Below are 26,896 nucleotides of genomic sequence, written 5' to 3' on the forward strand. Positions count from 1 at the left end.
AATCTCTTTGAGGCTAAAGTAAAGTGTCTGGGTTTTGTTTTCATATAGTAAGAAGCCATTAGCTTTGAACCATAATGCGGACTGAGCAAGGGTATTTTTGGTCAGTGTTTTCAGTGTACCTAGATCAGAGCTTTTATGTAGAAAAGTACTGGAGAAATGTACTACAAAGGGTAGTGGACGCGGTGAAAAAATTTTCCTCAAGGGAATTGCCATTTGGTGGAGATGAAGAACAGTTTTGTTCCTTAAGGAATGACAATTTTATGATGCGTTTTGAGCTAATAGCTGAATTTGGTCCATTCTTAGCAACTCATATAGCTAAACATGGAAACCATGGTAAAGGAAACACCTTATATTTATCATTTAGCACTTATGAAGAAATTATCAATATTATGGGAAAGACTGTCACAGAGAATATCATACAGGAGATAGTTGACACAAAGTAGTTCTCAATTATTGTGGATTATACACCTGATGTTTCACACTGTGATCAGCTAAGTTTCGTTACATGATATGTAAATAAAGATGGTCAACCATGAGAGTGGTTTGTGGAATTTATGAGAAATGCTGGACATACAAGGAAAGAATTGGCAGATGCTGTACTTATGTTCCTCATCTCCCAAGGACTAGATATAAGCAATTGAAGTAGCCAAAGCTACAATAATGCTGCAGATATGGCAGGGATCCACTCTGGCCTACAAGTCCAAATCAAGTCGTTCAATCCCTTCGCATTTTTCATCCCCTGCTCCACTCATTCCCTGAATCTGTTAGGATCAAGGGCAGCCACATGCTGTAAAATTGCTACAACATTTTTTTTTTACCTGCTGCAAACGATTCACATTCTTTTCTGGCATGTATACAATGCTGGAAAATTTTACAGCCAATTTTCGAAGATGGAATCTTGAGTTTAAGGTCTCTCTGCATTACAAAAGGGTAATCTGGAGAAGATGCCTGCAAAAGCTTAAATACTAGTTGGAATGCAGTCAATAAAGCTCTTAAATGCATTTCTGAAAAGAAAAGCGAGAAAGCTGTTATTAAATCAGAAGCAATAGGGGTATTGCAACAACTAAACTCTAAAAATATTGCATTCATGGCTACAATATGGAGGAGTATTTTGGAACGTTTCAGTGCAGTAAGTACAGCACTAATGTCAGAAGAAGTTGACATATCCGTAGTAGTGAACTTTTATACTTCTCTTCTGACTACCATAGATGAGATCGCTAAGTCTTTTGAAGTGTCAAAAAGTTGGCAGAGAGAAAACTGGAGACCACCCAACATATGTGAATCAATGAAACTCGAGAAAAACGTGTGAAGAAACGAAAGAAGTTCTTTGATAATTCAGACTCTGAGTCAGAAAATGAAACAGTGGTATGCATATCTGAAGCTGACATACTGAAGACCAATTATTTAATTATATTGAACAGACTATCTGCAGAGCTCAATAATCGTCTTGGTGTCTACAAAGAGTTTTCTGAAAAGTTCTCTTTCTTATCCAGTTTGATGAAAATGGGCACTGATGACGTCTATAATGCTGCAAAACAGCTGCAGCATATTTACTCGGGGGGGGGGGGGGGGGGGAGGAATAGAGAATTCTTTTGGAACAGAATGTGTCCATCTCAAAAGCTGCTTTTTGAATTCTGGATATGAGAATGGTCTTTCTTTACCAGTCTTAAATAAAATGCTAAGAGAGAAATATCCCTTAGATATTTATCCAAACATCAGAATCGCTGTGCAAATTTATTTGACCACACCAGCAATGAACTTCTTTGCTCAGTTCTTGGAAGGGTTCAGAACTACTTGTGTGCTTCCCAGACTCAAGATCGTTTGGATCACTTGGCTGTATTAGTAATAGAAAATCATCTGACTGTGAAACTGGACTTTGAAAATGTGATAAACGTGTTTGCTGATAATAAGGCAAGAAGAAAGACATTGAACTGATGACATTCTTAGCCTGTTTATAATTTTGCTGCTAAATGTTTTTTTTTCTCAAAATTGACTAAATTTTTTGTTGAGCTGTTGGGGGGGGGGGGGCGAAAAAAGTTATTGAGTCCATGGGCGTAACATTATCTAAATATGGGGCTGCCCACAACAGAACATTCAATCTGTTTGTCCAATAAAATGTAAGGTACTGTTGTCACAAAAACAACAAGCTGACTAGTAGGTTTACGATACGATACATACCAGTTCAAACAAATGGCGAAAGCAAGGGCAGAAACAGCGAATGCAAGAGCAGAGAAACCAGAGAATTCCCATGCTCATTGCACAAAGCACGTGTAACTATTCTTAGATTTTCATACCGTATCTCTACTTACATTTAAAAAATTTAAAGAACGATCTGAATATAAACAAAAATCTTAGGTGTGAAAATTACGAAATTACCGTCAAAATACCCTCTATTTGATATTACCCTCTAAAATACTCACTGGCCAAGGTTTTACCCGAAAATCGGGTAATTACCCACAAAATACCCACTGACCAAGGTTTTATCCGAAAATGGGGTAATTACTCACCAACTGGGAACGTTGCTTACGTATGAACACAGCGCAGGATGCAAAGCAGTCAGTAGGGTGAATTCCCATCTCGCGGAATAATCTAAGTTTACTTGGGCAGTTGCAGCGTAATGAAATTGGGGGATCCCACGGCTCGACAGACTGGCATGCAGGCTGCTCGAAATCGTATTTGTGCAATAAATTTTCAAAATTTAATAAACCATAAAATTAAAACGATAAAAAAGACGAAATCTGAAAAACAGTAAGCGTTTCAAAAGCTCGTACAATAGACATGCGATGCGAAGGATGGATCGTATGTCTGTGCACCATCTTAAATTATCGTAGATGCACGATCCAGTCGTACGGTTGGTAACGCTGGTTAGGCACAGCTACATGGGTGGCCGATGTTGTGAAGACCTCAGGACTTGTTTTGAAAGTTAATCGCCGCGCATGCGCAATAAAGCTGGTGGGGATGAACTATGGTCGATGTGGGGCAGCCCCTGGAATAGTGTGTTTGTGTATTGTATGTGTATACGATAGGAACTTAAGGATAAGAGTGAGAACAGAGAAGAAAGTGTGGAAGTAACCTTTGGCTATTGATCAAATCAATAGACGTACAAAATGGTTAACGATGCCATGTTTTATCGAGGACTCATAGCCCTTGCTATGGGACTCGGAGTTGCGCTAGGTGCTGTTTCATTTTTTATTATAGAACAGTTCTCAACGAGAAGAAGGTTAGCTGTAGAACATGATGTGCATAGGTTAGCAACTGATATTGACGACTTGAGATACGAAGTTAAACAGCTTCGAGAAGCAGGAAGCAAGAAAAACAAATCAGGAAAGCGTAACGCACGAAGTATTTCAAGTAGAAGTACCACAAGTGATGGAACGTCTGATGTCGAGCTCTTATCCGCGATTGGATCCACAGAAGACGACGAGGAGTTCTATGATTTTTCTGACAACGAAAGGTAAATACCTTATAATTTATCTCGTATTAGTGTATCTTCCTCCTCCCCTCCCCTTCTTTTTCGTATCAGTGTTAAGGAATTACTGACCTTATTTTATGGTGTGAATGTCAGTGCCTCGACGGCATAACATACCCATTCTGTTCATTCATATATGTATTTGTGTATACGTAACGTATGTTTTTTTTCTTATGATACACAGAAAAATCCTATATCACTGCAAAATGATATTGTGGCTAATAAAGCACGAATACTAATAGTGGTACTGAAAACTAGAAGTTTACCAGTTAGGCTGTTTTTCTCAAAACTTTGCTGATCTTGGATTCCATTTTTAGACTAATGAATTGGTTTGTTATTGGGTGTTCGTAAGTTACATTCATGCTCTTCTAATTGTGGTTGTGGTACTTCAGGTTTAAAGCCAAGAAAAAATTAACCCCAGCAATAGATTTGCATATTATACACCACAGTGGACTTCAGTGATTTTATTTGTTCATTCATTGTGTTGTGTAGACCCCGTAAAGAAGGAGAATCTTCAGGAATGTGGAACGAGCAAGCGTATCATTATCAAAAGACAGGAACATTGAAGAAACCTAATCATATATTGTAATGTCAATAAATTCTCTCTAAATTCATTGATGCTGACCATGCTTATGCCAGTTGACTAAATTGAAAAGGAAGCTACTTCTCTGAAAATAAATAAAGCAACCACTGTTATAGCTTTATATTTATTTAGCAGTTACCATACTTTATTTGTACTGAATAAATAACTGGTTTCTTGACTGATACTGCCTTATTGGTTTTGTGTTTTTAGTTTCTTTATCTGTTGTTGGCGGCTGTTAGAAAATCGGCTTAAGTCATGGTTTTGGACCTCACCTCATTTCCCTTTCCCGAAATATGGCTGTGGTGACACACTGATCTGAGTCTAGAGTAGGTTGGAAGCTGACAGTTTGCTTGTGAGCTGTCGAAGTCAATGCATGTGACAAAAAAATAATTAAGGTATCTACACAGTGCATTTAGTTTTGCAAAAGCTCATAATGATTGCATGCACATTCCGGCAATGTATTTGTTTTACAATCTATTGTATATTGCAGTGGTTTTTTTTTACGGTATTGTTGACTGCCTTTTGCAACCCAGTCTTCATGATTAGTGGTACTTCCATAGAAATATCTCCTGTCAGTTGGCTCTCGTATACAGTCTATTCAATTCCTGCATTCCAGACCTACCTTGGACCATCTCTTTCCCACTTTCCTGGAGGCCCCAAGCTCCTATATCTTGTTCAGCTGTGCTATTCCAATTGTTTCTTTGCTGTCCACTATACCAGTACTTTTCTTTGTTTGATGTCCATATTCTTGAGCCTGTGTATTAGTGTGGTTTGGAAATACATAAACTTTTGCAAGTGTCTACACTTTTGCTCCTATGGCACAGTGCTTTACACAAAATTTTTGTGCACTCCTTATGGAGATACTATTGTTGCATAATTCTAGCTTTGTAGTGATCTTTTCTTTCCTTATTTTGTTCTGTACATCTTGAACCACTTTTCCGTCTGCTGTCGCTTGGACACTTAGGTAGGACTATTTACATGAGGCTGTACTTTTAATTATTCTCTTCACAGTTTTTAACCCATGTCCTTTCACACCTGACTTTTTTTTTTAAAAAAAAAAAAAAAAAAAAACCTCTTCAACTCAGAGTAGCACTTGCAACCTACATCCTCAATTATTTGCTTGACGTATTCCAATCTCTGTCTTCCTCTACAGTTTTTGCCCTCTACAGCTCCCTCTAGTACCATGGAAGTCATTCCCTCATGTCTTAGCAGATGTCCTATCATCCTGTCCCTTCTCCTTATCAGTGTTTTCCACATATTCCTTTCCTCTCCGATTCTGCGTAGAACCGCCTCGTTCCTTACCTTATCAGTCCACCTAATTTTCAACATTCGTCTATAACACCACATCTCAAATGCTTCGATTCTCTTCTGTTCCGGTTTTCCCACAGTCCGTGTTTCACTACCATACAATGCTGTACTCCAGACGTACATCCTCAGAAATTTCTTCCTCAAATGAAGGCCGGTATTTGATATTAGTAGACTTCTCTTGGCCAGAAATGCCTTTTTTGCCATAGCGAGTCTGCTTTTGATGTCCTCCTTGCTCCGTCCGTCATTGGTTATTTTACTGCCTAGGTAGCAGAATTCCTTAACTTCATTGACTTCGTGACCATCAATCCTGATGTTAAGTTTCTCGCTGTTCTCATTTCGACTACTTCTCATTACCGTCGTCTTTCTCCGATTTACTCTCAAACCATACTGTGTACTCATTAGACTGTTCATTCCGTTTAGCAGATCCTTTAATTCTTCTTCACTTTCACCTTGTATTTTAATTCCACTCCTGAACCTTTCTTTTATTTCCATCATTGCTTTCTCGATGTACAGATTGAAGAGTAGGGGCGAAAGGCTACAGCCTTGTCTTACACCCTTCTTAATACGAGCACTTCGTTCTTGATCGTCCACTCTTATTATTCCCTCTTGGTTGTTGTACATATTGTATATGACCCATCTCTCCCTATAGCTTACCCCTACTTTTTTCAGAATCTCGAACAGCTTGCACCATTTTATATTGTCGAACGCTTTTTCCAGGTCAATAAATGCTATGAAAGTGTCTTGATTTTTCTTTAGCCTTGCTTCCATTATTAGTCGTAACGTCAGAATTGCCTCTCTCGTCCCTTTACTTTTCCTAAAGCCAAACTGATCGTCATCTAGCGCATTCTCAATTTTCTTTTCCATTCTTCTGTATATTATTCTTGTAAGCAGCTTCGATGCATGAGCTGTTAAACTGATTGTGCGATAATTCTCGCACTTGTCAGCTCTTCCCGTCTTCGGAATTGTGTGGATGATGCTTTTTCGAAAGTCGGATGGTATATCGCCAGACTCATATATTCTACACACCAGTGTGAATAGTCGTTTTGTTGCCACTTTCCCCAATGATTTTAGAAATTCTGATGGAATGTTATCTATCCCTTCTGCCTTATTTGACCATAAGTCCTCCAAGGCTCTTTTAAATTCCGATTGTAATACTGGATCCCCTATCTCTTCTAAATCGACTCCTGTTTCTTCTTCTATCACATCAGACAAATCTTCACCCTCATAGAGGCTTTCAATGTATTCTTTCCACCTATCTGCTCTCTCCTCTGCATTTAACAGTGGAATTCCCGTTGCACTCTTAATGTTATCACCGTTGCTTTTAATGTGACCAAAGGTTGTTCTGACTTTCCTGTATGCTGTCCTTGCGACAGTCATATCTTTTTCGATGTCTTCACATGATTCCTGCAGCCATTTCGTTTTAGCTTCCCTGCACTTCTTATTTATTTCATTCCTCAGCGACTTGTATTTCTGTATTCCTGATTTTCCCGGAACATGTTTGTACTTTCTCCTTTCATCAATCAACTGAAGTATTTCTTCTGTTACCCATAGTTTCTTCGCAGCTACCTTCTTTGTACCTATGTTTTCCTTCCCAACTTCTGTGATGGCCCTTTTTAGAGATGTCCATTCCTCTTCAACTTTACTGCCTTCTGAGCTGTTCCTTATTTTTGTATCTACAGCGTTAGAGAACTTCAAACGTATGTCGTCATTCCTTAGTACTTCCGTATCCCACTTCTTTGGGTATTGATTCTTCCTGACTAATGTCTTGAACTTCAGCCTACTCTTCATCACTACTATATTGTGATCTGAGTCTATATCTGCTCCTGGGTACGCCTTACAATCCAGTATCTGATTTCGGAATCTCCGTCTGACCCTGATGTAATCTAATTGAAATCTTCCCATACCTCCCGGCCTTTTCCAAGTATACCTCCTCCTCGTGTGATTCTTGAACAGGGTATTCGCTATTACTAGCTGAAACTTGTTACAGAACTCAATTAGTCTTTCACCTCTTTCATTCCTTGTCCCAAGCCCATATTCTCCTGTAACCTTTTCTTCTACTCCTTCCCCTACAACTGCATTCCAGTCGCCCATGACTATTAGATTTTCGTCCCCCCTTACATACTGCATTACCCTTTCAATATCCTCATACACTTTCTCTATCTGTTCATCTTCAGCTTGTGACGTCGGCATGTATACCTGAACTATCGTTGTCGGTGTTGGTCTGCTGTTGATTCTGATTAGAACAACCCGGTCACTGAACTGTTCACAGTAACACACCCTCTGCCCTACCTTCCTATTCATAACGATTCCTACACCTGTTATACCATTTTCTGCTGCTGTTGATATTACCCGATACTCATCTGACCAGAAATCCTTGTCTTCCTTCCACTTCACTTCACTGACCCCTACTATATCTAGATTGAGCCTTTGCATTTCCCTTTTCAGATTTTCTAGTTTCCCTACCACGTTCAAGCTTCTGACATTCCACGCCCCGACTCGTAGAACGTTATCCTTTCGTAGCTTATTCAACCTTTTTCTCATGGTGACCTCCCCCTTGGCAGTCCCCTCCCTGAGATCCGAATGGGGGACTATTCCGGAATCTTTTGCCAATGGAGAGATCATCATGACACTTCTTCAAATACAGGCCACATGACCTGTTGATACACATTACGTGTCTTTAATGCAGTGGTTTCCATTGCCTTCTGCATCCTCATGTCGTTGATCATTGCTGATTCTTCCGGCTTTAGGGGCAATTTCCCACCCCTAGGACAAGAGAGTGCCCTGAACCTCTATCCGCTCCTCTGCCCTCTTTGACAAGGCCGTTCGCAGAATGAGGCTGACTTCTTATGCCGGAAGTCTTCGGCCGCCAATGCTGATTATTTATCAAAATTTAGGCAGTGGGCTTGCGGGGATCGAACCCGGGACCGAAGACTTTTGATTATGAATCAAAGACGCTACCCCTAGACCACGGGTAATCCTGACTATATACTGTAAATTTCCAACATTTATCTACATACCCCACTTCTGTTATTCATCTACAAACTTTCTAAATGCATTATTAATTCCTCAGCTACAGCTATAATCACTTAGGTTACCTCTTTAGGCCATATCAGTAGGTATTTTGAACAATGTAACATATTTAATTCTTAAATGTAAACTTTTCTGACACATGCATAAGGTACCTACTTTCATTTTACTATTATTATCCACATAAAACACTTCCATTGCTCTAATAAAAATTACAGAATTTTTGTCCACCATTTTTTCTCCTAAGTTTTTAATTGTCACACTGTGATAAAGGTTGATTCCCACCTGGGATCAATAAAATAGATTGTGTGTCCACACTTTAGGCAGAATTTCATTACGTATGTCATTTCACTTAGCCTAATGCTGACCAGAGAAAATGGGCAATGATAGTTTATTGTAGACCAGGGCAAATTTCATAACAATGTTATTGACAAAATTTGCATGGTAAACTAGAGAGATGTTTTATAGCAAGAAAATTATTATCCAAGTATTTCAAAACACCAAAAATTATTTACTACAGAAAATCATAGTCTGCATGCATACATCCAACAGTATGTATACTTATTACCTAATCCCTTGTATTACTGTTTCTTTATAAGTACCAAATAATGTCTAAAACAGCAGTATTTACTCCTTCAATGAGCTGGCTTTTTCACTGTTAAAAATGTCATTTAATGAAAATAAATTCTTCATTGTATGTTCTTATTTATGCACATAATAAATGTTTTCCTTAGTCCACATCAGTACTTTCTCCCTGAAAAACTGTCACACCTGTGTCAGTTCCATCATTAAATGCATTGTGGAAGGGTCCTTCCATGTCAAAACAACAAATTAAAGTATTATTTTCAAACTGACCCTCTTGGATTTATTAGAAAGAATGTATACATGTAGTATTCATAAGTAGTAACACACAACAATTTTTTTCGAATTTTTCTGGCAAAAGGTTACTGAGAAGGGGGTGCTAAAAAAATTGAATTTTTGACTTGTGCAACAATGCTGCTGTTTTCACAACTTGCGTCTAATTAAGCTAGAACAGTGAAATTGGGTTCATTTGAAAGGTCTTTTAGAGGGCTTTCGAATGATATAAAATAAGATTATTGAATTTTCTGATTTTTGAATAAAATTATTTTTAAAGTTTCAAAAAAATATATTTGAAGGATATGAATTATTTGGGAATAAAGGAGATGACTCATCGAAAGGCAGAAGCACTGCATCGTCATAGGAACACATAAAAGATACAGAGCTGTGCTTTGCTAGCTTTTGGAGCGGAGCTTCCTTTTTCAAGCTTGGAGCGGACACACACACACACACACACACACACACACACACACCTGTCTCCCTACATTGAGCTCAATTGACTGAGCTGAATGTAGGGAGGAGTGTGTGTGTGTGTGTGTGTGTGTGTGTGTGTGTGTGTGTGTGTGTGTTTCTCTTAAAAGTTTATAAAAGGAAGTTCATTCCAAAAGCTAGCAAAGCAAAGGTCTGTACCTTGCCTACCTCTCGGCGACGCAACGCTTCTGCCTTTCAGTGAGTTGCCTCCTTTATTCCAAAACAATTTGTAATTTTCAACCAGAACTTTCTGTACATTTTGTTTGAAAGATACTGTTTCCCCTCTACATATTCTAAAAGTTACTGCTTTGGATGAGCATTGGAACACTATCAATAGTAATTTTATGTATAAGATGATGATGTAAAACACCTTCAAAAATTAATTTATTTTAAATATTAGTCCAACTTCTCACCAGCTGTTATTGTATAACTAAATGTGGACATAAAAATAAAACAGCTCTGAGGACTTTAGGCTGAGTGAGGGGTTACCTTCGTAGTCTCAGATGTTATTGAATTAAGCATATGTTAAAATTCAGGAGTAAGTAAGAAACATGTATTTTTTTTTCTTCTTTTGATTAGTACCATGTAGTACTATATTCTCTGTAGGTAAAGGAGAGCTTCCACTTGTTGGACAGGTTTTATTTTAAAAAAACCATGTTTTTTTTTCTTCAAGGGTAATTTATGTCTTCACTGAAGTTGTTTCTTACTAATTTCTTTGTGTTACAATGTTTATTTCTAGTTTTTTTCTTGTCAGTTTCTTTGCTGTGGTTGTTTATTGCAGGTTTCTGTAGTGTAGTTGTTCTGTGCTAATTTGTTTACTGAAGAGGCTTCTAAGAAATCTGAGACCATCCAGTGAGTTGTGTGTTTTCCTGAGGAATTTGACAGTTGGCACAGTTGTAGTGTGTTTTGTGAAAAGGGCCCTTTGAAATTTATTCTGACTGGGGCCACAGGAGAGTGAAGTGTGCTGACTATTTGCATATTCATAAAAGAGTAATATATAATGGAAACAAAAAGAAACAGGCTCGTTCAGGTTGGGAATAAGTGTTTCAAAGTGAAGATGTGCCAGTGACAACTCTGTTTTCTAAATGTTTTGACATGGTCAGTGAAGTTGAGTCATAAGCTCTATGCATCAAGAAAGTGCAGGGAAATTACTAAAGTTATGGATGGATACACTACAGCAAAACTGACCACACTGTTCAGAGTAGAAATTCCATCTTCAGAAGAAAATGAACCAAAGCACTCTTGAACCTCTTGCCAAGAAATTTTCACAAATATCAATTCAGCTGTTGAATATAGTGCATGCTACAGTTAAAAGGCGCAAGTTTTAAATATTATTCCAGAGACATTTTCAAAGAAAATTTTCAGCCACGTTCCATCAGTATCAAAGTACATGGAAGACAAATCAAGAAATGTGAGGTGTGTAAAAGGAGTCTTTGGAAGGCCAGATCCCTATTATGGTCATCATGTAGAAGCAGCTCAAGTTCAAATAGTGCAGTCATTTTATCTGGAAGATAAATGGGACTGTTCTCCCAGGAATGCCAACAATAAATGGAGAGAAGTCTTCCGAAGTAAGAGTAATTTCAGGTGTGCCGCAGGGGAGTGTCATAGGACCGTTGCTATTCACAATATACATAAATGACCTGGTGGATGACATCGGAAGTTCACTGAGGCTTTTTGCAGATGATGCTGTGGTGTATCGAGAGGTTGTAACAATGGAAAATTGTACTGAAATGCAGGAGGATCTGCAGCGAATTGACGCATGGTGCAGGGAATGGCAACTGAATCTCAATGTAGACAAGTGTAATGTGCTGCGAATACACAGAAAGATAGATCCTTTATCATTTAGCTACAAAATAGCAGGTGAGCAACTGGAAGCAGTTAATACCATAAATTATCTGGGAGTTCGCATTAGGAGTGATTTAAAATGGAATGATCATATAATGTTAATTGTCGGTAAAGCAGATGCCAGACTGAGATTCATTGGAAGAATCCTAAGGAAATGCAATCCGAAAACAAAGGAAGTAGGTTACAGTACGCTTGTTCGCCCACTGCTTGAATACTGCTCAGCAGTGTAGGATCCGTACCAGATAGGGTTGATACAAGACATAGAGAAGATCCAACGGAGAGCAGCGCGCTTCGTTACAGGATCATTTAGTAATCGCGAAAGCGTTACGGAGATGATAGATAAACTCCAGTGGAAGACTCTGCAGGAGAGACGCTCAGTAGCTCGGTACGGGCTTTTGTCAAAGTTTCGAGAACATACCTTCACCGAAGAGTCAAGCAGTATATTGCTCCCTCCTACGTATATCTCGCGAAGAGACCATGAGTATAAAATCAGAGAGATTAGAGCCCACACAGAGGCATACCGACAATCCTTCTTTCCACGAACAATACGAGACTGGAATAGAAGGGAGAACCGATAGAGGTACTGAAGGTACCCTCCGCCACACACCGTCAGGTGGCTTGCGGAGTATGGATGTAGATGTAGATGTAGATGTAAAGACACTATAACAGTAACAGTTGAAGGTCGAAAGTTGTGAAAGTGAAGAGGTACATGATTCGCAGTATTAAAGAAACTTTTGCAATTTATGAGAGCAACTATACAACTTGACATATTGGAAGATCAAAATTTTATATGCTATGACCTAGGTAGGTAGTTCCACACCCACCTAGAGATGTCTGTTTTTGTATGTACTGTGCGAATTTTGAACTTTTTGTAGTAACTTTGGAGAACTTACTGGAACACGTGACATGTGACACCTCGGTTGGGCATGTGAAGTCATTAGTAGTCTGTGACATAAAGTGAGAGACATTCTTTGTTTCAAGAATGTGGTGACTACCCTGGAAAGGAAGAACTGTCTTTACTGATACTTGGCCTGGGAGACATAGCAGAAAACTCTGCAAAAATTACATATGTGGCATGGGAGGGAAATAAACTAATTAAGATAACTGTTGCCTTTGACAGTTTCAGTGATAAACTTTGTAAATGGTCAGTGAAAGCAGTAACACACCAGCATCTGAAGAAACTGCAGCGACGACACATTGCAGCAGTGAAAGGGTGTGCACAGGCTGAAAAACTATGTTTATTGCTTCTCTGTGATTTTGCTGAGAACTGGTCAGTAATTCTCCCACAAGAAGTACAACGGTATCGTTGGAGTAATGACCAGGTTAAGACCACAAGTGTTGCAGTTAAAAGTGATGACACAGGACATGACCCAATATATGCTTTTCTAGCAATGTGCAAAATTCTTCAACTGCAAACAGGGACAGAGAAGATCATCATCATTTCTGATGGTGCTCCTAGTCATTTTAAAAATCATTACGAGCTGTTTGAATTGAGTAAGTCACTTGTGCCAACTGACTGGGTATACAGTGCTACTCGTCACGGAAGGGACCTTGTGATGGTGCAGGAGGCCTGCTGAAGCACCATGCTACAAAACATAATCTTTGCAGACCAAATGCAGCTGTGATCCAGAATGCTAAGGATTTTATGAGAGTCATGAATGAAACCTTACACATCCACAGCCCTCTCCCCCAGGGGGTCCACAACTATTTTGTGTATACATGCATGGCGAGCACGGGACCCTGAGCTAGTGCAGCTCTCTTTCCTTTCCAGGCTGCATGTCTTCCTTTTCCACATTATCCCCCACCTCTTCACATCCACCTCTTCCCTTCCCCTTCTGCCTCTTTGGGAGTTAGTTTCGTGCCTACGTCCGGAGACGGTTGCTTGTAACTGACAGACATAGTCTCTCTCCTTTGCTCTCTGTGCTGGAAAGTCTCTGTCCTCCCTTTGTCCTCTTTTCCTTGCCTCTTCTCTTTACCCTCTTCTCCGCTGCGGTGTTTGAGACCTCTCTTCTTTCCTTTTCTTTGTTCCTCCCTTTCTCTTTCTTTCCTCCCTGTGCATGTCTGAAGGCCGACCCATGTGTAGCCGGTGACGGGGTATTGCGTAATTCCCCACCCCGGGTAGACAGGTAGGACACGTATGTACCCCCTGGTAATGGCCAGGCCCAAGGAGGGTTGATTACCTGAGCTGGTACCTTCCGAACGTGCTGATTGGTCCCTCTGTCCATTTCTCGGGAAGTGTGACCTGAGGTGTGGACAATCACGTAAGGCGGGAGTGCCCTCAGAGAGGGCCCTCAGGAGGAAGGAACGCGCTTTCTCGGGTCAGATGAAGATCAAGACTTCTCCACAGTCAACCCTTATTCAGAAAGGTGTCGACGCAATTGCAAGTCCTGTGAAGCCTTGTTCCCGATTACGAAATGGCACCTTGTTGTTAGAAGCAGTCAGTGCCCTTCAGGCACAAAAATTGCTGCAAACTCCACTGCTACACACCTTCCCTATCTGGGTGGAAGCACACCGCACCTTAAATTCGTCACGTGGGGTTGTGCTCACTTGACCGATTGTCCAATGTGGAAATTCAAAACCACCTGTCTTACCATGGCGTAACGGCTGTACATCGAGTCATGAAAAGGGTTGACAAGGACTTGGTACCAAACCATACTATCTTCTTGACATTTGCCAGCAGGAGTGGCCGAGTGGTTCTAGGCGCTGCAGTCTGGAACCGTGGGACTTCTACGGTCGCAGGTTCGAATCGTGCCTTGGGCATGGATGTGTGTGATATCCCTAGGTTAGTTAGGTTTAAGTAGTTCTAAGTTCTAGGGACTTATAACCTCAGATGTTAAGTCCCATAGTGCTCAGAGCAGTTTGAACCCTTTTTTTTTTACCAGAGTTCAATTCCATCGAACATTAAAGCAGGCTATGGGATAATTTCAATTCGCACTTACATCCCCAATCCTAAGCGTTGTTATCGGTGTCAGCAGTTTCATCATACCAGCCAGTTGTGTTCCAGTGCGGCCAAATGCGTTACATGCGGCAAGGATGCCCATGAGGGTGCTTGTCCACCTCCAACCCCTCGTTGCACCAACTGTATGGGCAACCACTCTGCTTCCTCTCGAGGTTGCCCATTTTCAATTATGAATGACTTATTCTGGAAATCAGAGTGAAGGAAAAGGTGTCTCATAAGTTATTCACCAGACGAAAGCCCACTGTGCCCCCAGCAGGTAAATAGAGCACTGTCCTTGCATCTCCTCGGCCTACTAAGGTGGCAGCCACGCAGTCTTGTGATCATACCTTTTTAGTGCCACGGTCTTCCACTGCCCTCATTCTTTTGTTCAAAGAGGAAATCGAAGAATTCCATGAGCAGAAGAAAGAAGAATGGTCCAAACAAATTACCTCTGTGAAAAGAATTCAGAAGACACATTTTTGGACTCAAAGTTATGGGTGAACTCATATTGCACGCACTTTAAAGAGCAAGAAAGAAGAAATTTCTTTTGTTTGGCCAACACCTCAGAAACAGCAGGACAATATTTAGATTCACAACCTGAGAAGAGGGATGTTTGTGGCCTGTGTCTATGATTGTGACTGGTGGATTGCAGAGATTATAGACACCAGTTATGAGTTAAACGAAATTGTATTGAACTTTATGCTACCACATGGCCCAGCTGCTGGACATAGGTTTCCAGCTGGATATAGGTTCAGTGCTCACTTCCTGTTCACAGTCAGTGGAACACATTTTTAGTTCATTGACTGGCTAATTTCAGTACAAAACACAGAAGTTGTATAAATTGTAACCTTTAAGTCTTTGGACCTTTCACATAGATTTTTGAGCCATTTAAAATGCTTGAAAAATGAGTCTCTTACTCATATTTCAAAACTAAAATTATGTTAAATAAGGTTAGGTTTTGATTTTTGTGAGCCTGTTATGTGATAATGTGGTAATAAAACAGGTTTTATGCGTGGCAAAAATTTCATTTGTTATAAAACAGTTCAGCCTAAAAGTGGAAGCTCTCTGAGCCATGGTAAAATTTGCTGTTTTGAAGAGCATGCCGCGGCGCATATTGTAAAGCAGTCGCCTTCTGTTTCTGCCGGAGGCAATTGCAGCTTTGATGTCTCCCTCTGGTGAGAAAGGGGAGAGGTTGCCTGTTCACGTGCATTTAAGGGGAGTTATGAGCTCGGCAGTGGGTCAGTCGGGGGCGAGTCTGGGCAGGTGGTCAGCCGGGTCAGTGTGGGGTAGTCAGTGTCTGTCTGTCGTCCGGAGTGTTAGTATGTGTTAGGCCGCCAGTCTGCTAGAGTTTGTTCAGGCAATGGTCATTAACAGTTGGATCGATCGGTTGGTCGGTCGCGCACTGGGCCACAAGATGACTTGTCCGTCTTGAGCGTTGGCACATGTGAGGTCCCCACCTGAGTCCAGTGTGCCGCGCCGTATAGAAAGGGGTAGTGGCTTCGTGATCAACACGAGAGCAACAGGAGTCAAACCACGACATCGGGCTGGCCGGTGCGAGCTGTGAAGCCGTGAGACAGGAGATCAGCTCGCCTTCCTGCATCCATTGATGCGGCTGGCAGCGGACGGTTCGGGAGAGCGTTGGCGGTGCTGCGCCAGGTCTTCGCCAGAAATCGCAGTTAATTAGAAGTTAAGTGATTGGAGATATGTTGTTTCGTTCACTTGTTATATTCTACTTGTTTTCTTGGTGAGGTCACCAGCCGCTTTGTTTTGGGGTTGTCCCACCGTTCTTGTCCGTTTGCCCACCCGCAGGAAGGTGTTCCGTTTTTCCCTTGTAGAGTAGGGGCGGGTTAGAGCAGTCTGCGGTTCAGGTTGTTCAGTAATCCCTCTGTCAATCTGCCATACGTTAATAGCTGCCTCTGTCATATTTGTCGGATTCGATGTTAACGAATTTATTGCTTAAGGTGTAAAGGCCGAATTCCTGAAATATGTTTTTATCTTGCCTATCATCTTGGGAGGCGGTATATGTGTAATGTAGAGCATGTTTGTACATTTTATGTGAGACTGCATTTCATGGGGTTTTATGTAAATGGTCATTTTAGTAAATTAAGTTGCCGCACTTCCACCGTAAGAGTTCTTGAAAAACAAGTTACACTTTTGGTGGCAAATAACTTTTAATGTGAGTGTTTTGTACCATTTCCATCCCTCTTACAGGGTACATAGTTTGTGTGTTTGTGTGAGTTGTTAAAATTTTAGTTTAAAGTAATCTGGTGTATTGCAGATTTGCACCAGTGTAGTCTTTCAGAGGGTGTTGTGAGCGGTCGTGACTATGGCTGTGTTAAAAGTGAGTGGCAAGGTTCTCAGCCCAAAAGTTCATACTGTCAAAAAAACAAAAACAAAATTTGTCATTTCTGCCTCTGAATAAATTGTAACTTGATATTTACAGGGTGCTTTCTGATTATAATTTTAAATCTGTTAAAAAAAGGGTCTTTTTAGGAATAAAATTTCCGTTTGTTGAAATTTAATTTGTTCTCATCAGTTACCCACTGGCAACTACTTCCACACTCACATAGTGTGATTAAATGTGTTAATGTTTTTGATGAATCGCTATTAAATAAAGTAAATTCTTTAAGGAAAGGGTTTGAAGGTAATTCATGGTTCACTCACCTTTTCAGAGAATGTAGAACTATATGGCACTAATCAACAGGGAAAGAAAGTAAAAATTTTATGGATTGGCGTTTCTGAAAAAAAAAATCCATAAATTATAAAAAAAGTTTAGAATGCTGTAGTAAAAGAACATTGACACGTAAGTCCCAATGGAGGATTTCTTTGTAATCTTTCATATAAAAAAAAAAAAAAAACAACAAAATATCTAGAACTGTTCCAGAGATACAGCATTTTAATTTCTTTTTTATTTTTTTATTTTTTTCCAAAATTTGCATCTTCGAAATGATATGACAGTGTCATATGTGGAGGGCTGTATCTTGGAGTATATTTTTTTGAGAAAAAAATGCGTTCATTACTTAGTCCTTCATTATAACACATGCTAAAATCAGTAACATCGTAGCCTGCCTGAATTCATATGGACTATGCCATTTGCTTTACCTATATTGAATTAAACAGTGAATGTTGTAATTTTTTTAAAAAATCCCATACAGCTACAGCTAAATACCAGGCAGGCCTAAAGTCAGTTACATATAGGTTCTTGTTACTTATTTTGATGATTCATATCAGTCCAATTCATCATGCTTCTAGTCAGTCAGTTTATTGCACATCATCATTTCTGTATGCAATTATATATATGTTCGTTCTGTAGCATCTTGAAATTGATCCCTTCAACATTATCTTTGGCAGACACACAAAGTTGTTCAGGTGTCATGATTGTCGTGTGGCTAGGGCCTCCCGTCGGGTAGACAGTTCGCCTGGTGCAGGTCTTTCGAGTTGATGCCACTTCGGCGACCTGCGCGTCGATGGGGATGAAATGATGATGATTAGGACAACACAACACCCAGTCCCTGAGCAGAGAAAATCTATGACCCAGCCGGGAATCGAACCCGGGACCTTAGGATTGACATTCCGTCACGCTGACCATTCAGCTACCGGGGCCGGACAGGTGTCATGATTTGATCAGTTTACAGATGTTGCAGACTTTCTTGGGGCAGCTAGTCACATGACTTTTCCACCAACTCCGTCACAAACTCCTTTAGCAAGAGAGATGGCAGAAAGATGCCACTGGGCTTCAGTATGGAAATCTTTCATGATAGCTCAGGTTGATCAAGTCATGATAGCATGGGTTGATGAAGTCCTTTCTATCTTTATGCAGAGATGCCACTCCATCAGAGGAGTAGTATATTTTATGTGATGTTCTGTTAAATGTTTTGGTCAGAAAGTCAATTAAGTAAGACTATTAACAGGTGCACAGTAACTGTGTTGTGTGTCTGCATTCTGATATAATGACAAAGACTAACATGCACTCATGTTCGTCACCACCCTTGCAGCCCATCTACAAAGGGGTAAATTATTGCTTGTGTGTTGTCCAGTGGTAACCTTGAACTCTGCCGTGTGCCACAAAGCTCTTTCAGTCTCCCCTTTATTTATTTAAGGCAGATTGTTGATTCATTGGCTGCAAAGAATTGGCATGTAATTGAATTTAATTTGTCGAAAAAAAAATCAATATTAAGTTGTCAAAGGAGTTTTTGATGGTTTCCGCAGATGTTCCTTACAAATGTAATGGACACTGGTGGGTAACCTATATAGTTGTAAAAAATCAGGAAAAGGATTAAACCACAGTTAGCTTGTTACATCCACATGGACCATTCACCTCTTTCACATTCCCCAGTGATGCAGATATTCTTGTCATAAGCAGCAGGGAACTAAAGACAGTCTTGAATCCTCAAACTGTTACAGCAGGAACATATTCATTGTCCCGTCCAGAAATGGTGACATTCAACAAATTGATTGGCTAGAAGCATGATGAATTGGACTAAAAACCTATAACTAAATAATTTTAGGCCCATATCAGGTATTCAGTTGTACTGATGTTTTTAAAAGATTTGCAATTTGTACTCTTTAATTCAACACTGTAACAATATTAGAGAAGGAAAGTTGCTAATCACCATATAGCGAAGATACTGAGTCACGATAGGCACAACAAGAAGATTCACACAGTTATAGCTTTCAGCTATCAAGGCCTTTGTCAGCAATACACACACATGCACTCATGCAAATGCGACATGCACACATGTCTGCAGTCTCAGACAATTGGGTGTGGTTTCAGTTGTCTGAGACTGCAGACATGTGTGCAGGTTGTGTTTGCATGAGTGTGTGTGTATGTGTGTGTATTGCTGACAAAGGCCTTGATGGCCAAAAGCTATAATTATGTGAATCTTTTCGTTGTGCCTATCGCGACTCAGCATCTCCGCTATATGGTGAGCAGCAACTTCCCTTCTGTAACATTGTTACATTCCATCCTGGATTTTCCATTGTTTAATTCAAGACTGATAATGCAAATATCATTGTTTTTTCTATCTATTCAGAGCTATTTTATTTTGATGCCCACATTTAACTGTACAATAACATGTAACTGATGAGAAGTAGGCTGAATATTTGAAGTAAATAGTTTTTGAAGATGTTTCACAGTACTATCTTGAACATAAAATTACTTTTCTAGGTGATTCCATGCTCACCCCAAGTTCAAATTTTCAGAATATGTAGAGGAAAACAGTATCTCTCGCACACTTTTTTGAAAATTTGAATACCAATATTAAAACATTTAGAAAATTCAATAATGATGCTTTTATAAAAAAAAGTATATAATTTTGTCACTTTGTGTTTTATATCATATGAAAAGTCTTTAAAAGAGGTTTCAAATGAACTCCATTTCTCTAGCTTAATTAGAACACAAGATGTAAACAAATCAGCATCGTACTGCTCATCAAAAATTTGACTCTTTTATGCACCCATTATTATACTCGGTAACCTTTTGTCGGAAAAATGTGAAAAAATTGTTTTGTTACTACTTTTACTACTACATGCATACTTATTTTCAGATAAATCCGAGAGGGTCATGTTATAGCACTTGTTGATTTGATGTGAAATAGCTCGAAATCTTTTGACATTCTGTTCCATTGAGCATGAATCTAGTTTAAGCCTTCTTCAAATCAATAAATAAGCTTATCATATCCATCACTTTTCCATATGCTATTAGCCTAAATATTCTAATTGCAGTCTGGTGCAAAATATATTATCTATGCATGATCTACAACACCTTAACCTACTTTGTGCCTCTACCTGCTTTTCAATTCTTGATTGTATGATTTGTCTGTACAGCCTATCCACAAATGACATAACACTTCTTGTATAGTTAATGCAGTCTTCTTTTGTTTCTTTTTTCTCAAGTCTGGAACTTATAGAAGTTAATTTTCATGCACCTGGGATTTCCTCTCCATTCTTAGAGCTTTTAAAGACTCCTGCAAGGAATTCAGATATCATAAAAAGGTAATTTTTCATCAGTTCTAAGATTATTCCTCCAGCACCAGATGCTTTGTTGTTCTTCATACTTTTTATGTTTTCGCTCACCTCTTGCATTATTATGGCACTAACTTGGTTCTCAGTTTGTACGGCCCAAGGGGGACTCGCATCTCTCTTGTGGGTATGTGCATTGTGCACAAGGGTCCCCGAGCTGTTGCAACATTTCTTCTTTTCCAGAGTGCTCTACCTTTCCCTTTCTTCTCTCTCCGCATCATTATTCCTTTCCCTTTGCCCTTTTCTTTCCCTCTCTTCATGTTCTTATTTATGTTGGTCTGGCAATCCTCCTGACTTCGTTTTGTTTGGTGGTTTTGATTTGTTTGCTTTTTCTTCATAGGAGTTTGACCTCCATCTCCAAATTTGACATCTGTATTGTGAACCAGATGGGGAAGAGCTCCTTCCCTAGCATCTTTGGCTTGGGTTCCTCTCCTCCTCCTCCTCCTCCTCCTCCTCCTCCTCCTCCTCCTCCCCTCCCTTTTTCCCCTTCCTCTCCCTCCCCAACATAGCCCTTCCACATCCTTGCTTGGTCACTAGCTCGGTAGCCAGTCCTTGTGTGTGTGGGGCTATTATGTACCCATCTGGCAGAGCCCCCTGACACCACAGGCATCACACTCTTGGTACCTGCGCAGTGAACACCTCATGAAAGCCCAGGAGCGATTGGCTATCTTTTCGGGGCATCAGAACTCCCGGCAATGACCCTCATGCCAGGTGGCGTTTGTTGTGGCTCGGGGGGGTGCCCACGATAGGAGCCCCTGATCCCCGTGAAACTCGTTAAACTCTCTGGCCGCTCTTCTACGGCCGCGTCTCTTGCTAGAAATAATTCTGTCTTAGTTCCTGTTTCCGCCTCCCTGCCCTTGATCCTTCTTGGCTACCCTTGGGAGGATGGCGAAGTCCACCGGCTTGGGGCGAAACCCTTTCTGGGGTTCCCAGTCTGTACCAGGACTGACGAGGAGACTTTTGCTACCACCATACGCCTTCCTCCGTTGTTTAGTTGGCTTCCCTCCATGTTGGCAACCATTTAGAAGACGTCCCAGTGAATATCACTCTTCAAAAGTGTCTCAATATGTCACAGGGTGCAATTTTTCATAGGAATTTTCTCCTTTGATGATTTGGAACGATGTCATCCTGCATGTCGAGAGAGGCCCAAAGGACAGTTATGTAGACACTGGCACTTTCATCTGGGCCTTTGAGGGGGATACCCTGCTCGAGAAAGTTAATGCGATGTTACATAGGTGCGAAGTCAAACCATATGTTCCACCTCCCGTGCATTGCTTCAAGTTCAGCCACATATCCTCGCAATGCTGTGCCACTCTCACCTGTGGTGACTGTTGCTGCACTCTTCATGCGGGGAGCCCCTGTACCCCACCACCTAAATGTTTCTACTGCTCTGATCTACATTCTTGCCACTTAGTAGTGTCCAGTGTATACAAGGGAAAAAAGAATGCAGGAAATAAAGATCTTTAACCATAACAGCTGCTTTGAGATCTGGAAGAAGTGTGACAGACTTCACCATGTGACTCTTATCTCATCAGCCTTTGCCTTTGTGTTCCCCTCCTCATTACTCCTGTCCAGCCTCCCTTCCTCCCATCCATTTTCCTCATCTCTCTCTAACACCCCTCCCTTGCGTTTTCAAGACAGGAAGCCTACTCCTTCTGGTCAGATGAGGGACCCATGCTCAGATGGCCCCATAGTCGTTCACTTTCTGTCTTATGTGGACATCACTGCGATCTATTCCCTTACTGATAACAGAAGAAGCAGCAGAAGCCCAAGGATGAGGCTTTCCCGGTATCACGGACAGCTTTGCCCCCTCCTCACTCCGAATTAGCCCCAGTTTTTATGGATGTCACCCTGCACTCGTCAGTGATGACCACTGACCAGGTAACATGACCTCTCCTCGGCTGCTTTACGTGTAACCTGGGCTTCTACCACGTTATAATCCATTGGAATTGCAATGGGTATTACCATCACCTACTGGAAATACAACTTGTTTCCTCGTATTCTGCATTCTGTCTTGCTCTTCAGGAAACACACTTCTGTGATGACCATTCTCCAACATTTTGTGGTTATAAAGTGGTCTAGAGGAGTCAGCGCTTTTAATCACACTAGTGTCATTAGTGACTTGATCTCCTTTCGTACTAATCTAGGAACTTTATTGAGGTAACAGTGCCTGGATGTAGTAACACAGTCCTGTTTCTTGGATCTTCTTTTTGATAAAATGTAGATGTGGCTGCCCCATATTAGCCACTTGAAAGCTACATGCATGCGGAAGCTTAATGCTCTCCGCCTTCTTTCCAACATATCTTGCGGCACAGACCGTGCTACCCTTCGCCATATTTACCACGCTCTGCTTTTGTCCACACTTGATTATGATTGTAAGGTTAGTGGCTCTGTGACTTCTTCCACTCCGGAACTACTTGATGCTGTTCATCGTCATGGGGTGTCTGGCCGTCAGTGCCTTTTGCACTGCTACTATTAACAGTCACCTCACAGAAGCTTGGATTCCCCTTTACAAATACAAATACAATGAAGACAACTTGTGGTTTCTTACACAATTGCCATTCAACGATTCCCTGACTATCCCATGCACTGTGTCGTCTTTGCAAACGAGGGCTATCTCTCACGCCTGATACCCGCCCTCGGGTAGGATTGCCAGTTGGAATGTGCCTCACTTCCCTCTGTCGGGATCTCCATCTCCGTTCACTGGAAAGTGCCCCGTGTATTTCCTCCCGCATCCCTCCTTGGATGGTGCCTCAATCACGGATTAAGACTGACCCGTTCCAGGGTCCTAAGGTATCTTTTGCCTCTATGATATGCCAGCGTATTGTATGGTCCATCCCTGAAGAGTTAACAGGGTGCTACCAACTTCTACACTGATGATTTTAAAACAATAGCTAAGGCAGGATACGCTCTTACATCTTCTACTGGCGTGGAAGACCATTTACTGAAGGGATCATGTAGTGTGTTCACAGTCGAACTGCTGGCCATTAACAGGCCCCTCCATTTTGTTACTCAGGCTTCCCTCCACAGTGTTTCAATAGGTGTGGATTCAGTGAGCAGCTTACAGGATATAAACTGATGCTACTCTCATCACCCTTTGGACTCTGCGCTACTGCCTTCAGTAATAAACCACGCACAATTGAGGAGACTACTGTAGTTTGGCACCCTCCCTTCTGCACCTCTCGGAAGGAGTTCACTGCCGTCTACACATTGGTTGTACTAGGCTCACCCATGGTTTTCTCTTGCGTGACTTGCCACCCTCCCCATTTTTATTGTGGAGCCAGACTGATTTTATCCCATTTGTTGGTGAAATGTCACCTCCTTTTGGCCCTTCCTACCAAGTATAGCTGCCTAGGTTCTTTTTCTTTAATATTAGCAGATGATTCATGGATTGTTGAGCTGATCATCAGTTTCATTCATGGAAGAGGTTTTTACTTTCAGTTGTAAGATTTTGCTTTACTCCTGGAGCAGGGACAGGGTGATTGTGGTTGGGGCCTCTCTTCTTGTTTTCTGGTCTGGGACCAATGACCACTCCCCCTTGCAAAGACCACTCCTTTACCCCTCTGTTTTTTCAGTTTTTAGATTTGGCCTACCCTTCTACTATGTGTGTTTTTATTTTCCTCACTTTATAATTTGACCCCTGTGACTGGATTTTCCCACTTTCAGTGGACACCTCTGTCTTATGCATGTAACTTTTGAACCACAGGACTGATGACCTCATCATTTAGTCCCATAACCCCTCTCAATCTGTCAATCGACCAATCAGTTTGTAGCATTTCATACTTGATTTCTGTGAAATTCTTTTTAGATTACTATAATTAATTGTGTGCTTTCATATTTCATTATGTTGTCCATATTTCAGTTCTCTGTCTCCTTTGCTGAAAGTTATTTGAAGAAAGCTTGTTTATTGTTATTCCTTAAAGATCATGGGGCGTACCTTATGTTCATTGGATTTCCTTCTCTGCTTCACATAAGAACTTTCATTAAGCATAAAATCTTTGTGCTTCATGTAAGGACTTTTGCATAGCATGAAATGTTTCTTTGGCATTTTCCGCAGGCTTGTTTAGAGTTCACTAATCTGTTTGTACAAGAAGATTGTAAAATCATTGTGAAAGCTTCCTATACTACAGCCAACCAAATGACAGGCATACTCATTTTCGTTCCATTCCTGCTTCAGTAGTTTGTCTGCTATAAACTTGACCTTTCACTAAAAACTGGCCCTGTCCACCAGATGACCCTTCTTGCTATTTTTAACATTGGACCACAGCTTTTTTCTGTGTACTAATACAGTCAAGTGTTCACTGCAAGTTGCTTGTGGAATGAGTGGTCGTATGTTTTTTTGTGTGAAGAAAGAAAAACTGTTCAAGATTTTTTCAGTCGAAATCCATTGTCAGCCACTATGTCCTCCCTTGAACATGCATGTATTTTGTTTTCCCATTTGTTATCAGTACGACCTGGAAATAACCAGCAACTAGGTCATTGTTTATTAGCCTTTCATTGAAGCTTCCCAGCCCCAAATGTTCTTCACATACTTCGTGCACATAGGTTTTATTCTTCTATCTTTATTGACAGCACTGAAAAAAAAGTTATATAATCCTCTTTTTCTCCACTTCATTCAGAACTACAATATCCACGTTATATTCACAAATTGTCTTGAAGGCTCCATGGTGCTTTGAACTCAGATCTTTACTATTCCAGTGTCCGAAAGTCAGCAGTTTCTCTTAGTTGTTGTTGCTGTTCATCCACTTGTTTCTGAACCTTCTGAATGTGGATTTTTGGAAATAACCTGCTTTCTGAAGAATGATGTGTTGGCCTATCATTTCAAAACTACCTCATTTCCTTCCCCCGCCTCCCCCCCCCACCCCCCATGGAGGCCTGAAATTTGTAGTCAGTGTTGACCCCCAATCCCACCCCACTCCTGCCCAAAGGGAGTCAGAAATGCCACTCCTACAAACATTTCTTGTCCGTAACATGTTTCAAAAACTTGAAAGAAGTAAATTAAACCTACATATGCGTATATATTCCATAAGCCTCTGTATGGTGTGTGCACAGGGTACCTCGTACCACTGCTAGTAATTTCATTTCCTGTTCCACTCACAAGTAGAGCAAGAGACTGCGTATATACCTACATACGAGCCCTAATTTCTCTTATCTTCATGTCGTTACACAAAATTTACATTGGCAGCAGTACAATCATTCTGCAGTAATCTTGAAATGCCAGTTCTCTAAATTTTCTCAATTATATTCCTCTAAAAGAATTCCTGCTTCCCTCCAGGGATTACCATTTGATGAGTTCCTGAAGCACCTCCATAGTACTTTGAATCTATCAGTAACAAATCTAGCAGCCCACCTATGAATGTCTTCGATGCCTCCCAAACACTTGAGCAGTACTGAAGAATGGGTTACGCTAGTGTTCCTCTATTATCCCTCAAATGCTCTAATAATATTGTGTCTGAAAAAAGCAAGAGGCCATGAAGGGAGACTGATATGAAAGAAACAGAAGATATCCACCTTGTAGTAAGTGAAAAGAAAGGCCAGATCCTGCCATGGGATCACGGTGTAGCCATTCCCCTTTTTGCCAAAATGATAGCCCCCTGTGACTCTGTTGACCTAGTAATCCTCATTTGATATTTTTGGTCCACCCCATCTACTACTCAGAGGACACATGGTGAAGAGGTTTTGATCCTCTGAAAGTTATTTCCTGTATTAACAAATGAAAACTTGATTTGCTAACTCAGGGTCACATTACATCAGTTAGATAACTTGTTCCATCTTGCCCATATTCATGATAAACATTAAGATGTGGAATATGCAAGCATTGTTGAACTTAAAATTCATATAACTTAAACACCACTCATTGGTTAGGCCTTAGGCCTGGCCTTGACTGCTGCCTGTAGGGCAGTATTAGGAGCAATCCACAATCACAAGGCAAGTGGTCAGCATGTCGTGGGGCATGCAGTAAGCGTGTCGCCAGCTACTCCTGCCACAGTTGGCAGTAGATGAATCCTGATGATGGCGTTGCTTCTTTGAATAAACAGCTCCTCACGAGGCCCCCTCAGGGGCTCAGCATTCGTTTGCCAAGTAAGAGCTTGACGACCCCGGGGTTCCTGAACTGGGGACTGGCAAGTGCTACCAGCCCTCTGTCACCGTAAGCTCTGGGCATGCTTCAGTGACCACCGTGTGGTGCAGCGGTGGAATCTTGTGTGTGTTGGAGAGTGGGGGTCTTGTCTTCACCACCTGGACCGCAAGGGAGGTACACACCTCTGTTAAACAAAACCTCAATCTCAAGGTGTGCTATGTGCTGATGAGGTGTAAAACAGTCTCTAGCGGCCAACCTCTGGGGCACCTGCCTCCGCCTCCCCCTGCCCCCTCCCGC

The 26,896-nt window shown here is 41.0% G+C and overlaps 1 protein-coding gene across 1 annotated transcript in view; it reads left to right on the top strand.

The window, feature by feature from the left end:
- Positions 1-2,891: 2,891 nt before the first annotated feature.
- Positions 2,892-26,896, top strand: part of LOC126100626 (regulator of microtubule dynamics protein 3-like) — a 106,719-nt gene continuing 82,714 nt past the window's right edge. Inside the window, exon 1 of the mRNA XM_049911253.1 lies at positions 2,892-3,454. Within this exon, the coding sequence (XP_049767210.1) occupies positions 3,108-3,454 (347 nt within the window). The 5' untranslated portion in view covers positions 2,892-3,107. The remainder of the gene's footprint in view (positions 3,455-26,896) is intronic.

The sequence above is a fragment of the Schistocerca cancellata genome, chromosome 9, assembly GCF_023864275.1.
Source record: "Schistocerca cancellata isolate TAMUIC-IGC-003103 chromosome 9, iqSchCanc2.1, whole genome shotgun sequence".
NCBI lineage: Eukaryota > Metazoa > Arthropoda > Insecta > Orthoptera > Acrididae > Schistocerca > Schistocerca cancellata.